This window comes from Dendrobium catenatum, unplaced genomic scaffold (genome assembly GCF_001605985.2).
Source record: "Dendrobium catenatum unplaced genomic scaffold, ASM160598v2 fragScaff_scaffold_1117, whole genome shotgun sequence".
Lineage (NCBI taxonomy): Eukaryota > Viridiplantae > Streptophyta > Magnoliopsida > Asparagales > Orchidaceae > Dendrobium > Dendrobium catenatum.
Genome location: NW_021319579.1, coordinates 219,608 through 235,960, shown reverse-complemented (window position 1 = coordinate 235,960; position 16,353 = coordinate 219,608). Strand labels below are relative to the sequence as shown.

Here is a 16,353-nt window from a genome sequence, read left to right as displayed (position 1 = left end):
TACTATTAGTAACTTTTCCTTTTGATACTCTAAACACATCTTTTGTAATATTCCTAATATCACTAGCTATTTTTTCCCACATAACATTAAATTTCTCATACACAAAAAAATCTTAAGATCTAAATCTTCTTCTAAAAAACATTTTTGTTAATATTCTTTAAATGCTCCATCTAATCCTAGAACAATAATTTACTTTATTTTTAATTTTATGTTAATTCATCTTAAAATCTTAAACTAATAAACAATGTTGGATGCATAAACTTTCACTCATAATAATTTTACAATCTTTGCAATCTAAATGATCTATTAAAAAAAAAAGAATACAATTCAAATAAAATATTCTAATCAAAATTTAACCATAAAAACATTAAATTTCAAATTTATTCTAAGATGAATTTAATTTTCTAAATAATACATATTATACTCATCATGACCTATATCTTCAAAATATCCTCCCATTTTCTTCATTTTAAAATGATGACATTTATAAATTACATTTATTTGACAGATTATAATTAGATATCAAGATCAGCTTTTATCTCAGCAAACACATTCATAATTTATGTGAGGATTTCATTCACTCATCACTTTTCAAAACATTTTTTTCTTCCAAATCACTCAAATGCCCCTAAGAAAAAACAAAAAAAATAGGTTGGGTTGCCACAATCCTAACAATATCTACATATAGTTCCTCAATCAACTAACCAATACTTTCATACATGGACTTGCATATAAACCTGAAACAAACAAATATAGAACCAAAAACCAATATTTACAGTGTAAGGTATTTCAAAATTAAGCAGTGGTGGAGAATTTACATGTTGCGGCATCTCTCCTTTGCCATCATATTCAATAAACTGTTGCGAAGAAATTCTCCTTGGTGAAGGATTGAAGCCTTAGAGAAAAATGCCTTACCAGCCATATATGGGATTCTGTACCTGAGGCGGCAATAGATGCAAATCAACGCAGTGTTGCTTATCATAATCCCTTGTACCAGGAATTGCTCCAGTAGAGAGTCTCAGGAGTTCATTTCCTGTCAAACAATAATGAGCAAAAGCCAATCCTCCATCAACAATTTCAGACAAACTTGGCATTGAAACTGATTTCTTGATTTTAGAGAGCGGCTTAGCTTCTTCCCCGCTCTCGATTGAATCTTCATAACTTTTACTCAAAACTTTGTCAAGTTCGGAGTATTCAATAAATCTTTGAGTAGCAGCCTCCCATGATAAATTATACCTTTGCACGGCGGTCAGGGGCTGAGGCTCATTTGCTAGAGCTTCCTTTACTTTTGCAACAAATTCCTCTGAGGTTTTGTACGTCATGCAGTTAGGGAAGGCTCTGAAGAAATCATTTGAGGGGTGGTCTGCACAAATAACGAACTTTCCCATGGCTAAAGCCTCAGCTGTTGCAGTGCACAGGACGTCACTGACACTAGGATTTATAAAGACCTTGTACCTGCAAAAAGGTAAATTGGATGAGAATAAATGACAGATATAGTGAGGGATGGGCAAATTATTAGGTCCGGTCACCAGACCTAATTTGCGTCCGGATTGGTGCACTTTTAATGTATTTTGCAAAAGGGCAGCTAATATACAATTTTAATTGCATACTAGATGTTTTTTTGTTGAGTATTTGCAAAAATAAAGCAAAAGCGCAACAAATATCTCACTCATTGAGTATTTGATGCGTTTTTGCTGCGGTTTTTAAATACTCAGTAAAAGTGCAGTTAATATGCAATTAAAATGATGTATTAGCTGGCTTTTTGCAAAAATGCATCAAAAGCACAGTAAAAATACATTAAAAGCGAAGGCAATCCGGACGCAAATTTAGGTCCGGTGACCGGATTTCATAAAATGTTAAGCCATCAATACCCATGAAGTGAATCATCAGCGTGATCTCTTCCTTTCATAAAGTTTAAATTCAGCTGCAGTTTCTGGGCGGTGGACTGAACTTCATGAGAGTCTTCTCCGTTGCCATAGACATCTAATTTGAAACCTTGTAATTCATTATTGTGCTTTGCCAACAAATCAATTAACTCTTTGTAACCTTTTGCCCAAACCATCTTGCCAAGAAAGTATGCTCCTTTGGAGAATGCCTGCTGCCCACTCTCTCTTTCAGCAGCTTTTTCCTCCCCAACCTTGAGGAATTTAGGATTGACACCATGAACATTGCAAACAACAGATCTGGGTAGATCCTGAGTTGCTGCTGATAGTCTCAAAACCTGCGTAATGAATAACAATGATTTGTTGATATGGAAATATGCTCCGGTTAAGGTTATTACGCTAAGATGAATAGCAAATCAGACCAGTATTGGATTGATAGTACGCTATAATAAAATGTTACATAGATTCCATGTTATATTAGGAGTTAGGTCTACCACGTTTACTTCCAAATAATTGAATAACTTTTATTTTTATGTCTTGTTGAATCACGCAGTCAAGGGGAGGCCATGTAAGCAATTCGTGGGCAGCAATCCGAGTGCTGCAGTTGGAGATCCATGGACAAAAATCCAAGGGCTACAGTTAGAGATTCGTGGAATATGATTATTATAATTAATTAGATTAAATGTCTTTCCTTTTTATGTTTATTCTCCTAGAATGTATATATATGTAATGATTTCATAAAATAGAAATGTTTAGAGAGAAATTCATGTTCCTAATTTGTAATGATTCCAAGGATTATTATAAAATACTTAATTTATCATGTTCCTAATTTGTCATATGAGAAAAAGATCAAAATAATCCCTCAACTCTTTTTGAGGGATCAAAATAGTCATCATTTCTTCTGAGGGACCAATTTGACAAACAAGTGTTATTCATCCTTCTTCTAATCATTATGTACAGTGATTCTTATGTGTTTTCATTCAAGGCCCTTAAATTTCATATAAAAGGTTTATCATAGCTTTAGAACTAATAAACCCTTGATTTTTCTTTCAAACAAATAATAGAAATCTATCACAAAATTTTTGTATAAATTATAAGTTGGTAAAAAGCCAATAATAGATAAGTAGGGCTTGAAACTGGATATCAATAAAAAATGGCATGAGACCAGCAATCAAACCTTGTTTAATTTTTACTAGAGGTGGTAATCTTGTAATCTGGAAAAGTAATGTGGCTTCTTTTCAAGTTATTTTTCAAACTAATCAATGCATTATGGGAAGGCTTCAAATTGCTAATGTTATTGATTGGGAGGTAGCAGTTGTTTATGCTGATAAGGACAGATACATCAAGAGAGGCTGATAAGGACAGATACATCAAGAGAGAAGTTTGGAATGATACCTTAGGGTTTAGGTCAAAAGTCAACTGGAGCTATGTTAATTAATAGTCTCATGAACCAGGCTTAATGATCCCATGAGCCAAGCTAGAATCATAAATAAGCTTGATTATGAGTATCTTATGACTCAACTTGTTGGCTCGTTGAGCTTGATCATAGTGGAGCTTGCAACCTACCATCGAGCTTGCGAGCTAAAGTGAGAGCTCAAGTTTGAGCTAAGAATAATTCGGTTGAGTCAAGCTCAAGTTAGGTGTATCTAGGTCTCAACCCAACTTGTTTGCACCCCTAATTTAGATCACAAAAGGGATAGGTGGTAACAAATAACTTGTGGATGATGTCATAGTCAATCATCGTCTATTTTTCACTACAATCGAATTGCAGAACATCACTTACAGGTAACATCCTAGTAAAGTCGGATATACTTCTCATCAATTTTAAACTTTTTAACAAAAACCATCTTAAGAGATCAAGTTTAATAATAAGTAAATTATAAATCTAATCAATTATACTATAAACGAAAATAGAGCCGTCATTTACTACATTCCTTACACTCACATCTCTCTTCTTACTCATTTGTGCCATCTTCTCACCGACTATTTATCTCTCACTCGGTGCATCCTTTTCACAAAAACATTGCTCAGTAAATGCCTGATTGCATCCAAAATCAATTCTTCAAGTAATCAAATATTAAGATCAATAGTAATCATTTTGTATTCCTTGAACGTATGATCCATCCTACATTTCAACTAGATTTGCAGCTTTCCAATTCATTGAGAACAACATGCAATCAAACATATCATCAAGTTGTTCCTTCTTTTACTTATTTAATACGATCTCAATACTTGAAATCTCCCAGGTCCTAATGGTCCCTGTCAGAAATCGTTTTCTTTTTACTAGATTTGATTCAAATAACTAACTCTCATCAGGTCCTCCCCAACTGTACAACTCACAAGCTGTCGTCAATCAACAGCAACATGCAAGAGTATCCATCTCTATCCACTTTTTAGTAATTTGCTGGATCCGCCACCATACCAAATAACCATTGGATCCAGCATCTTTCTAAATCAAAGCTTACTTGTGATCTAAAAGAAGCCTCAATAAATAATCTTCATAAAGAATTGAATACATAGAGCATGAAGAATAATGGTTTGAATCATGAAGCTATCAGATGGGTATAAAGCATCTGAAGTTTATTCTTCAACTTTCAGGTAGGGAGATGATTGTTTTTAATGAAAGTCTTGTTTTCTTACTATAAGGAAGGATTTATAACAACTTTGAATCAAACTGAACAAAAAAAAATTTACGAAACAAGAAATATAGAAGATAACTAAATAGTTTTCCTTAAATTTGCTAAAAGAACGGGATATCAACTAAGAAAAGGAGAGATCTGAGAAACTTGGCTTAGTTTAAAGAAAGTAGTTTCTACATCTCTATAGACTGCTCTGTCCTTAAAAAACTTGCAAGAAAAAAAGGATAAATCGATCTTGGGTTTATTGAAAATTGTGATTTTTCAGCAGACACTTAACCAAATGCTCAAAAAGTCGAAATACCTCATGGTAAAATTTCCTTGAAATTTTTAAAGAAAAAAAGGAAAAAATACTAAGAAAAAGCTCAAATTTCTTATTATCGCTTCCAAATAAAGAGAAATAGAAAATGGCTTTCGATTTGAGCTGGTGTAGAGGGAAATATTAGAGAGGGAGAAAAGATTGGGACATTTTCGACTTTTTATTCTTTATTAGGCCTTCCATATTACGGGGACCCAAATAGAAGTCCTCTAAAGGCATGCTCTAATGTAAAATGTTTTTTATATCAAAGAAACCTACGTGTAATTTACCCGAATAAAAATCAACTCAAGCTTCAACAAATTTATGTGCACTATTATTAGAATATGTAAGAGAATAACGGTTGAACTGGGTGAGGGTTATACCTTGTGGCAGTAAGCACGAGTTACCATGTTGTTAATATGCTTGACCAGGAAAGCTTGGATAGCTCCATTCTTCTCCCGTTTTATGTATTCTAAGTAATTTGTGTGGACGACACCAACAACGTGGTTGAACTTATCAGTCCAACGTTTACCATGATAGTACCAGTTCAGGTGCTCTGGTTCTTCAAGTATAGCTATGTCACCTTTCTTGGAGGGTATGAATTCTGAAGTGTCTCCAACAGGAATAATACTTCGCCTTTCTTTAGAGAACTAGACATAAAATAAACTAAGATAAACTTAAGTTGCTAATTTGGAGAATAGCTTTGAATAGAACAAACCAGAATTGTACCTTCCCTGGATAGAAGGAGATTTTGAAATCTGTTTTAAAGCCAACCCTCTCTTCCAACCAGCTTCGTATGTATGCTTCCTGTTCTTCTGGCGAGCTGAATGTAAGGCTGTTAGGATAAACTAGCTCCTGATCTGCCATACAAAGCCAAGGTACCACCAATGTTACTTTCTGCTTTGCACACTTAGCCAAATATGCAGCTCGGAACAATGGGTTTACAGCAGTTCCAGTCATCCATGGGAGACTGGCTGTTGTAACAATAGCAACATGGCGTTTCTTGTCTTCTAGGTCACGATTTGCAAAATTGGTCCAATAACCATCATTAGAATGATAACCGGTGCTTTGTAGCACACTAGCAATTCTGAAATCCAGATCATCGCTGATGTTGTGATGCTCAATGAGGGATGCATCTTCCCCAGACACAGAGTGAGATGGTAGATGATCTTTACGCTTGCTGCACAGTGATTCCACAACTTTGTCACATATATCTGCAAAAAAAAAAGAGGGGGAAAAAGTTCATGGATTATCATGTGATACCATTTACACAAATCAAAAAAAGATCAATGATACATCAATTTAAGTAGAGCAATATTGATGAGTATGTAAGCAACTCGATTAGCATGACAATCTCAATACATAACCAGATAGAAAAACAAACAAGATTATCAAAAAAATCATGAAAGGAATAAGGAGAAAAACAATATAATCATGATCGTCTCAAGAGATTAAATTAAAAACACAATGATACAATGGCTGAAAAACTATCTTATCAATGACATAGCAAACTAATCTATGATAAAGCAGTAACCTATTAATATCACAATATGACCCCTAGGGGAAAAAAATCAAACTATTATACTCAAGAGATGGCCTGTTGGCTTTCTGGATGGAGGCAGATTTATTGATGTTGTTATAATAGGAATAAGATACATCAGATGATAGAAAAGCAGATGTTTCACAAGTTACGCACAAGTGGTAGGGAAAAAAAATATCACCTCTGCCCCGCTCTATGGATGATAAATAAAAAGGACACCCATAAACTACACAATGCGGTTATTACCACATATCAGATGACTCAAATTTTGTTTATGTGAGGCCTGATGGAGTTATACTGTACGTAAAAAAACCATTTAGAATGTTAGATCCAATAATTTAACTCATTAAATTACATCAACGGTGATATTTTATAAATCTTGTTGACTCTCAATTCATTTATTCAACTTAAACCATGTGGCAAGGATAAACCTTTCATTTGTTCATAATCTGTTGAATTATGCTCCTCACTCTAACTCTAAAAGAAAAAAAAAGCCTTAATATTTAGTTGCCTTATTGGTATGCAAAAGAAAACTGTTCCAAAGGAGATTTTTTAAAAAATATGAGCACAAGCCAACAAATCTGGCATTTCAATCACAAAAATTATATTTTGACTAAGTTCATACATCACACTTCCAAAATTATACTACTAAGAGTGATTGCAAAGTTGATGCATTAGAATGGATCAAACAAAAGAAGTAGATGGGAGGTATGAAATGTTTAGATTTGTTAGCGGACGTATAGCTGCACATAAAACTCGTGAGTCTAAGAAAAGTTTGTCAGTCAATTCTAATGAAGGCTGCAAAACAGTGCAGATTTCCAAACATCTAATTCTAAAAAATAAATCTGCAGATAAAATAGATAAATTAAAAATAAATTGTCAAAACTTCTCGATATGCCAAATCTCTTCAAAATGATGAAATTGTATATTAGGCACAGTAGTTAATAGCAGAGTCATGTATTAGGATATAATTCAACAACTGCCAAGAGAAGGGAAAAGAGATTAGACATATAATTTCACCGTCTACCTACCTCCGCTTGTGCCAAGCTCATGGAACAAGGACGCAGATTGTTATTAGCAAAAGTACAAGATAAACTAAAACTTATAAATGTGAGAAAACTAGATAAGTGAAACAACCTAGTGAAGAATGAGAATAATGAAAGGGTTAGATAACCTCTAATTGTAAGAAAATGCACGGATGAAACAACCTAGCTAAAATACATTATCAAACACATTGATTCGCTAATTCTCTAGCAATGATAACAAAATGGAATGATAAATTTACATATTGGGAATAACAGTTAGTAGCACAACCTTAAATCAGGATATCATCCAAATAAAACCAAGAGAATAAAAAATGAGATTAACTAAGAAACCTCTTTGTTTACCTACCCCTCCTTATGCCAAGCTGATCAAACAAAGGCACAGATTGCTTAACTAAGTATGCCAAGAGTTCTGTTAGATCCAATGGTGGAACTTCCTGCAATGAAATAATAGAAATTTGAAAAACACATAAAAGTTATAGTTTATAAAAACAAATCAGAATATCCTCTTAGTCTACTAGTATATAAAACATGGTAAAACCACAAACTACAGAATACAAAGATGTTATCATTCATTAAGGGCTATAGGGTGGTCCAAGATGGATAAATGTGTGTAAATTACAAGACCAAACAATGAAAATTTAACTCAGAGAAGGAGCATATACGAAAAAACACAAAAAGAAAATATTCTTGCAGATATAATCACGAGGGTTGTCATCTTTCACAACAGGATCCACTGAACGGAAGTTTTTCCAAAAAAAAAAGAGATGCGGACATTCATCCCCACTAGACAACTGGCAAAACAAATAAATAAGTGAAAATATTTTGAGCAAATAGAAGCATCCTCAATCTCCTGATAAACATATTTAAGGTTTTTATCACATTCACGAAGCACCCATTCACACCAACTCTTTATCATCAAGACATCTTCCCGCAAACGTATACACCACACCACCCAATATCCCAAAAAAAAAAAAGTAATCACTAATCCTATCAAGTATCTTTTTAGTGGAGAAATCAAATCTGTGCTGAGTAGAAGGCGAAAATCCCCTCAGAACAAATTTTTGAAGACTGCTACTGTAAAAATTTGTTAATCAATTTGGGCATAGCTCAAAACTGAAATGTAGCAAGAAATTTTGCAGGTAATAAAATTCTGAAATCTGATCAGAGAACTTAAGGATGCGTGAAAAAATGCACAGAAATATATAACAACAATCTTGTTAAAAGCACAATGAAACGAGGACTTCAGATGTGAGGCAAAAAAACGTTAAACGAGATGCGCTGCTTTTCCCAAAAGCACACATTGAAGCAGTGAAACATGAGTTAACTTATGAAGTGTAAAATGCAGCAAGTGTGCACTTTACACTCTTTTTAACTACTGATGAGGACATCAGTCAGAGATTTCGACATGTGTATTATCGGAGGAATCGTAGATGGACGGCTATGATTCGGAGCCTTTACTTTTGATGTATTCAGTATTGCTTATCATTTTTTGCATTTTAATTTTTCCTATTTTACCCAAACAGGTAGTAAGTTCTTGTTGTAGCCCCGAGAGCATTGAATCTTTTTTTTTTTTCTTTTATTATTTAGACCTATATATAGAGGTCTTTTGCATTGCATGAGGAACAATGAATGAATAAAAAATTTCAGCTTTTCTTTGCTCTTGTTACTTGTGTGCTTCTAAGAGAAGAGTGAACCCTAAGAGAGGGCCAACGTAATACCCGACAGCCGCCCGAAGGTTTGGGCTCTCGGTTCTACCTTTCTTCTATTATCTTCCTTTTTTTCTCTTCCCCCATACCGCCGGCCTCCTTTTGATTACCCCTTCCCCCCACCGTTTCCCCTCCTTTCCCCAACCCACCCAATGGATTAACCACCCCAAACCCAACCACTGGCTGGCCTCCCCACCTACACCAGCTGTCGACCACCACCCCAGCAAACCCCACACCACCGGCCCTTCCCCACCCAAAGCCAAGCCGCCGGCCTCCCTTTCACCCCCTTAGATCCCCAAATCAATTCCCAATTAACACCTTCCAAAATTAGCTCCTATGTTTTTGGAAAGAATTTCGAATTCAAATTCAAAATATTTTGAATTTCAAAAAATTTCCAATTAAACCAAACCCATTTAGGAAAGCCATATAATCAAGCAAAATCTTAGGATTAATTTCAGATTTAATTCAAATCATCAATTAAAGCATATGGCACACATACATTAAACCTAGACACTTGTTTTCCCTCCCTTATGGCCGCCCCCCCCCCCCCCCTCACTCCGTTACTCATGCCCATTAAAATCATATTACAACTCTCTCCCTTATCTCTCTCCAATTAAATCCATAATTGCTCTCATTTAAAAGTTTTTTTCAATCTTACTCATTCAAATCCTATGATCTAACAATCACACTAGTTTGCGGTGTTTTCAATTTTAAGAATCTACATGCTCTTGCAAACCCAATGAAATCTCAAGCGATTCAAAATTAGAAAGAGAGAAAAAAGGAGAATAAACAGGGATATTTCAGACATTTTGCTCTCATTTAAGAGTTACTTTCAATAGGAGGGACTAGAATTAAGAAACTTTAAAAACATAAAAAACATTAAAGTTCCTCTTGTACCTCAAGGCTATTTTACACCCATAATTAGGAGTGTAAAAGAGTCGAGTCAATTATCTACTTAATCGAGCTTAGCTTATTTAATTCTTACTAAGTTGATGCTAGAGCTCGACTCAAGCTCATTTACTAAGCTCGAGCTCATTAAAAAAGATATAAGCTCTAGCTCATCTAAAAAGCTCGAGCTCGACTTGATTATTGAGCTCGATTTCTTAATTTTGAATATTTTTTTTTAATTTTTTAAGAATTTTGACTTTTAATATACAAATAAAACAATTAGAGTATATAAAAAATAATTTAAAAAGAATAAAATATATTACATAATGCAAATTTTTAATTAATTTTAAAATATAATTTAGGTTAATCGAGCAACTCAATGAGCTTATGAGCTGAGCCAGGCTAGGCTTCAGCTCGAGCCCGAACTCGTGGCTCGATAAGCAAGACTTCTGAACTCATTAATAAGTCGAGTTTAAGCAGTCTCGGCTCACTTGCACTCTTACCTATAATCTACATTTTTTTCACAATGAAAGTATTCATCAATTGATGCAATTGCTCACATTTCACAAAAAGTGATTGTTTTTATTTGCTATGTTTAGTCATTTAAATGTCCTTCCTTAAAATTTTGATCTTATAGATTATATATGTAAACATCTCACTTATGGCGTTATTCTAGTTACTTTTAACAAAGAATGTGGACCAAAATTACATAAACTCTATTTAATTGAGAAGAACAAATTTTAAAAGGCATTATATAAGTAAATAGCATATAAAATGGCATTCAATCCATTACACTTTTTTTGCGTTTGCTTTCAACCAAAAAAAAGATGTTGAGAATTTGCAATTGAAAACTCTCATCTATTATAAAAAGAACTAATTTTTACCCTCTATATATATACCATGTTCTATTTATGACTCAAAGAATTTGGTAGGTATATTTACAAATTATATGAATGATCTATTCAGGTGATCAAATTTTAAATATTGCCAAGAAGTTGTCGTTTCTTAATGATTTTATCCTATTGCCATTATTAACCGCTAGTCTAACCTTTGTTAGGTTAATCATCACCTTGGATACTTCAAGCAATCCTTCCTTCCTCTCCCCAATCATGCTAATTGTTGGCTACAACAGGCCCACTATTTTTTGCTCCAACATCCTACGACAAATTCTAGTAATGGTGACGAATTAAAATATAAAAATACCCAGTAAATCTTTAACAAGTTGCAAGCCGTGGCAATATACTCGAAAGGGTTCCAGGGCTTTGTGGTGAGAGTGATAATTTTTAAGAACTGTGTATAAAATAAGTGTTCGCCAGTTTTTTTGCATTGATACATACAAGTAAAAATTCCATGAATCAAACAGCTATACAAATTGCAAGCGGTTGCATTTTGATAGAAAATAACAGCTAACTCGAGACAACAAATAAATTAGAAATTAGTTTACAAGTTACCAGCTACCTACAAGACAATCATAAAAAAGACTGACACCTTGGCCATCATTGAAATTAGAACTTCCCTGAAACTCGCTTTATTTTCCTTTTTAAATTATAGAACATGTCTTTTAGCTGGACTTTCATACGACCAAATCTAAGCTTTCAAGAAGAAAATGTTGCAACCCAAATTCCAATTATGAAAGAAAAAGTAAACAGGTGCATAGAAATTTAAGATAGTGTTGACAAACCTTTGACTCTTCACGCTCCTTGCAAAATGATTTCTGTAACAACAATATCATAAGAAATTAAATAAAATATATTTATTGGCAAACCATTAAATAATAATGTGAAAAAGAAATCAAGGCAGAAAAGGTCATGCAAATTTATTCCGGTAAACACAACATTCGACACAGGAAGAACAACGATAAGCAATCAAGATTGATAGCCTACTTGAACAAACATAAATAAAACTAGCAGCAACCACAATTTCATTAGCTCAAAAAGAGATCAACTGATCATCAATTAGATGCAACGAAAATTTCTCAATGGATGGTTTTCATTGAATGGGACAATAAGTGAGATTTTCACTAAGTAGTCTTTCAAACCACAAATTAGTTAGTGTTGTTGATGATGCTTCAAATGTATTTTACAGCATTGATTAAAGAATTACATGCATAAAAGTTGTTGTCTAAGTGAGTTGCAATACCTCATCCCCTCATTGGTAAGAATTAATGCACATTGGATGATTAAATCATTTTATAAATTGATACTTGCTTCATAAATAATTTTTGTCGACAGAATGATAGTGTGATCTTTCTGCTTATTTGAATGATAAGATTGGTTTGGTTAACTCAAAGCACATCTTCGCCTAAGCAAGTTAACTACTTTGAACGATTTAACCCTTTACTTTTGTTGGTAATTAAAATTTGTTATGACACGCTTTGAATAATCTTTATTTTAATTTCCGAACGCAATTCCTTCGCATGTGGTATCACATCACAATCACATACTGCAAGTTTCAATTCCAACTGTAACTTTTAAAAAGATTCATAACTGGCCATATGTCATTATCACAACTTCATGTCTATTTAAATTGAACTTTTTCATACTATATTAGGCAATGGCTTTATGGTTTGCCATTGAATTTGAACACATAAGTGTTCTCTCTATCATAAAGAATGACATTTAAGTCATTAAGGCAAGACCTACCTAAAAAAATATGAGTTATCTTCATAGGGTGGACATCACATCATATATGATCAACATAGCATCCTATTTTGATAGGCACTGAACGCCTAACTGTGATAAATGGAGATGTGTGGTTCACCTAGCTCAAAAGGAAAGGCATTGGGTGGGGTCAGGCTTAAGGTCTACTATAGTAATAGCATAGGTGGATATAACATTCATTGCACTACATCCATCTATAACAATTTTGCACTTATTCTCTTCGCACATGCCATACATTGAGAAAATATTTCTCCTCCATTCTTCCTTTCCTATCAACACAATCACATACTACAAGTTTGAATTCGAACTATAAAAACAATTACATACTGCAAGTTTGAATTCGAACTATAACTTTTGACTAGATCCATAATTGGCCATATGTCCTTCCTGTAACTTCATGTTTATTTATAATTAAACTTGTTTCATACTTTCAATTCATAAAATATTTGGGATCAGATTCTACACTTAGGGGTTATTTAGTTACAAGTATTTATGCAATGTGAATTAAATATAATGTATTTTGATTCCTTAAGATCGATTAGTTGGTTATAAAATAAATATGCAAAATTTAGATTTTGTGTTTGGTAGGCTAAAAAATTTGAAATCAATCTAGGACACAAACAAGCCAACAACGGGGATGGCGTGAATGACATAGAAGCGAGTGTGGGGTCATAGGTGGCGTTGTCGGCATAGGCTAGGGTGTCGCTGCAGGTCTCAGGCACAAGTTGCATGATCGAACGGGGACCATGATATGGGTGATGTCGCAAGCATAGGGTCATCAAAGGGGTGGCAGCAAGGTCATCGGCAACTAGATGAGTGATGTGGTAGAGCATGTTGGAGAAATTTTGCTAACCTCAATGGATTGCATATTTTGTGATCGAGTACGACATAAGAAAGGTGATATATTATCTCAAAGGACAAAAATATCATTTTATTATGGACTCAATAATAAAATTTACAATTTTAACAGAGATTCCTCCACTATTTCATCTACCAACATAGATAGTCACTAGAAAACAAGATGCTTGAACATTCATAACCAACCAACAAATAAATTTAGAATTCCTAATTTCTATGAAGTGTTGGTAGATGATGCTTGCTGATAAGCCTTGCCTTCCAATACAAGTGCAATGTTCAAACTAGTCTCCTCAACTCGTTGCTTGACAAGTCTCTAAACCTACTTCCTTGTTACTACATGGTATATAGAACATTAACTTTATCCATTTTTCATATTTTTTATTTGTGAAAACGAAAACCACATGATGTCCAAGCTGTATCTAGCAACTATCTGCCTATTATGCATTCCCTGTATATAATTCAGGTTAATGTTTCTACATTTACGGCCAACCACCATCTTCTTATGAATCTTACATTGTATACAAGAAGATTTTACAAGATATGGATTTGACATCATATTAAGACAGTCACGTTGCTCCATCCAAACCCTGTTAACATTTGAACTATATTCTCATTTCTCAACAATTACATAATTTACACATTACTTCAACAACCAAATATTTTAAATGTCCTTCCTTTGAAATAACATGAAAAGCACAGCTAAAAGACAATTTATTGAAGCAATGACCGCAGCTATCTTTTTCTAGTACTCCAAAGGATTTAGTTCACATATCCTTCATTACTGTAATAAGCTCCCTTTTTCTTCGCAAGGAAGTGCTTTTGCTTAAAAGAATATAATTATTCCTAGGTAATGATTAAAGAGAACATCAAATGGATTCGTTTACTTCAACCAAAAGGTTCCATGCATAGATCTAGCATTTCCTATAAGAATCCATACATTACAAATCTAATATGAAAAGCGCAGCCCTCAAAATTGCATTACAACACTAAGAATATATTATGTCGCCAACTATAGCCCAAAATCCCGTATTTGCTTGCTCTTTACAAATTAGCATTACTGCACACTATCAACAGCGATAATACATGTGCTGACTAGCGTATGCTTGTGACTAAACGTGTCTAGGAGATCAAGAGAATCAAACAATGAAGAGTAAAATTATTCTCTCCCTGCAAAAAATATAATATTAATAACTTGTCAAGTTGATAGCAGAAACGTACCAAGCTCAATTTTACTTTCTCGACCAACTCTTTACTCTTGAAATTCCAAAATATATCGTTCGATTGACTCTTCTGCTCTAATTCTTTAAACTTCTCTTTCAATTGTCGAATTGGCTCCCACTCCTCCTCCTTCTCCCTTTCCCTTTCCTTCCACCGGATCCTCCTAACCAGGCGTCGAGGTCTACTGCTTTCAAAATCAAACAGCCCCCCATCATGATCGACCTCCGAGACGATGGCATTCCTTATCGCGGACAGATCAATCCGGATACGCGGCTTAGGACTCCACTTCTCTAGCATCTTCCTGCTGAAATCCGGCGACGAGTACGCCCGCCGGAACTCCGATAATTTCGGCTGTATCCGCTTCACGAACTCGAGCTCAGCGATGGCGCTGTTCATCGGAGAATGTGAAGGGACGGAGAAGACAGACGCTGAGTGGAGGAAGTTCTCAACCTCGCGATCCGCAAGATCCTTGAAGGAATTGGCCCTAGCACGCATCAATTGGAGGTCGGCGCCAGCGGAGTCGCGCACCTCCCTCCAACCCTTGGATATGAAGGAAATGGCCTTTTCCGCCGTGACGGAGGTCGACGGCCGGGTATCCATGCCTAGATTGATCATCGTTAACGTAGAGGATTAGGGCTAGGGTTTCTTATAGGTACAAATAAGGTCCTCACTTCCGCTGGCTCTCGCCTCTCGCCTCTTTCTCTCCCTATTTCCCCCTCCGATCGGCCCTCAAGCGTTATGGCTTCTACCAGGAAAGACACGCGAGACGATGGAACAAGCGAGATAAATAGAACTCTAGAAGCAAGGCGAATACCACGGAAGAATCGAGTCTGAATATTAGCGGTCGATATGTGCTGACCTGGAAATATAGTCGGTATGGACCATGTGATTCTGATGACGTGGATCTATTTGATTAGTTAGAGCATAAACGGTGGGGACAATTTAACTATTTAAGGAATATTCCGCGCACGGGAATTTTCGTAGTGCGTTCGAGAGATATTGAAAACCCATTTCGTTAATTAATTGAGCCGACATAAACCGGCCTGTTGGGCGAAGACGTAGCTCTATTCATCACTGAGATCGTGTCACGTGCTCTTATTCTTTATCACGTGGCCCGATAACTTGATCCGGATCGGAACCCGTGAATGCTATGTTTGCGTATTGCTAGGTATTACTCGGTATTGCTTGACAATAACGAGAAATACCGCTCTGTGAAGATCAATACCGAGCAATACCGAGTTTTTTCTAGAAAAAACTCGGTATTGCTTGGTATTTGTCTTCGCATAATGGTATTTCTTGTTATTGCTGAGCAAAATCGATAAATACCTAGCAATATCGGGTTGTCATGGATTTAAAAAACGCACGTGAGACATACCCACTATTCGTCGGGTCGGGTCCGCGGTTTTGTGCCTGCTACGTGGCGTGATCTCAATGCCGGCCGAACGTAGCTCTACGTCCGTTCACCGGACCAAATAAAAGTTCTTGTTGGACTGGTTCACTGTATGGGCAAGATCTTATAGCTGAACCACACATTCATATTATTATTATTATTATTATTATTATTATTATTATTATTGATAGGTCATGAAATTATTCAAGCCAAATGGCAGGGCGAACATT

At 35.1% G+C, this 16,353-nt stretch overlaps 1 protein-coding gene across 1 annotated transcript; it reads right to left on the bottom strand.

Moving 5' to 3' along the window:
• Positions 1-571: 571 nt before the first annotated feature.
• Positions 572-15,534, bottom strand: LOC110102539 (digalactosyldiacylglycerol synthase 1, chloroplastic). The gene is made up of 7 exons (XM_020830911.2): positions 14,734-15,534; positions 11,679-11,711; positions 7,750-7,837; positions 5,547-6,031; positions 5,201-5,467; positions 1,872-2,221; positions 572-1,455 (listed from the first exon to the last, which is right to left on the bottom strand). Exons 1-7 carry the CDS (start codon positions 15,346-15,348, stop codon positions 912-914), a joined length of 2,382 nt encoding a protein of 793 aa, XP_020686570.1. The 5' UTR covers positions 15,349-15,534; the 3' UTR covers positions 572-911.
• Positions 15,535-16,353: the final 819 nt, after the last annotated feature.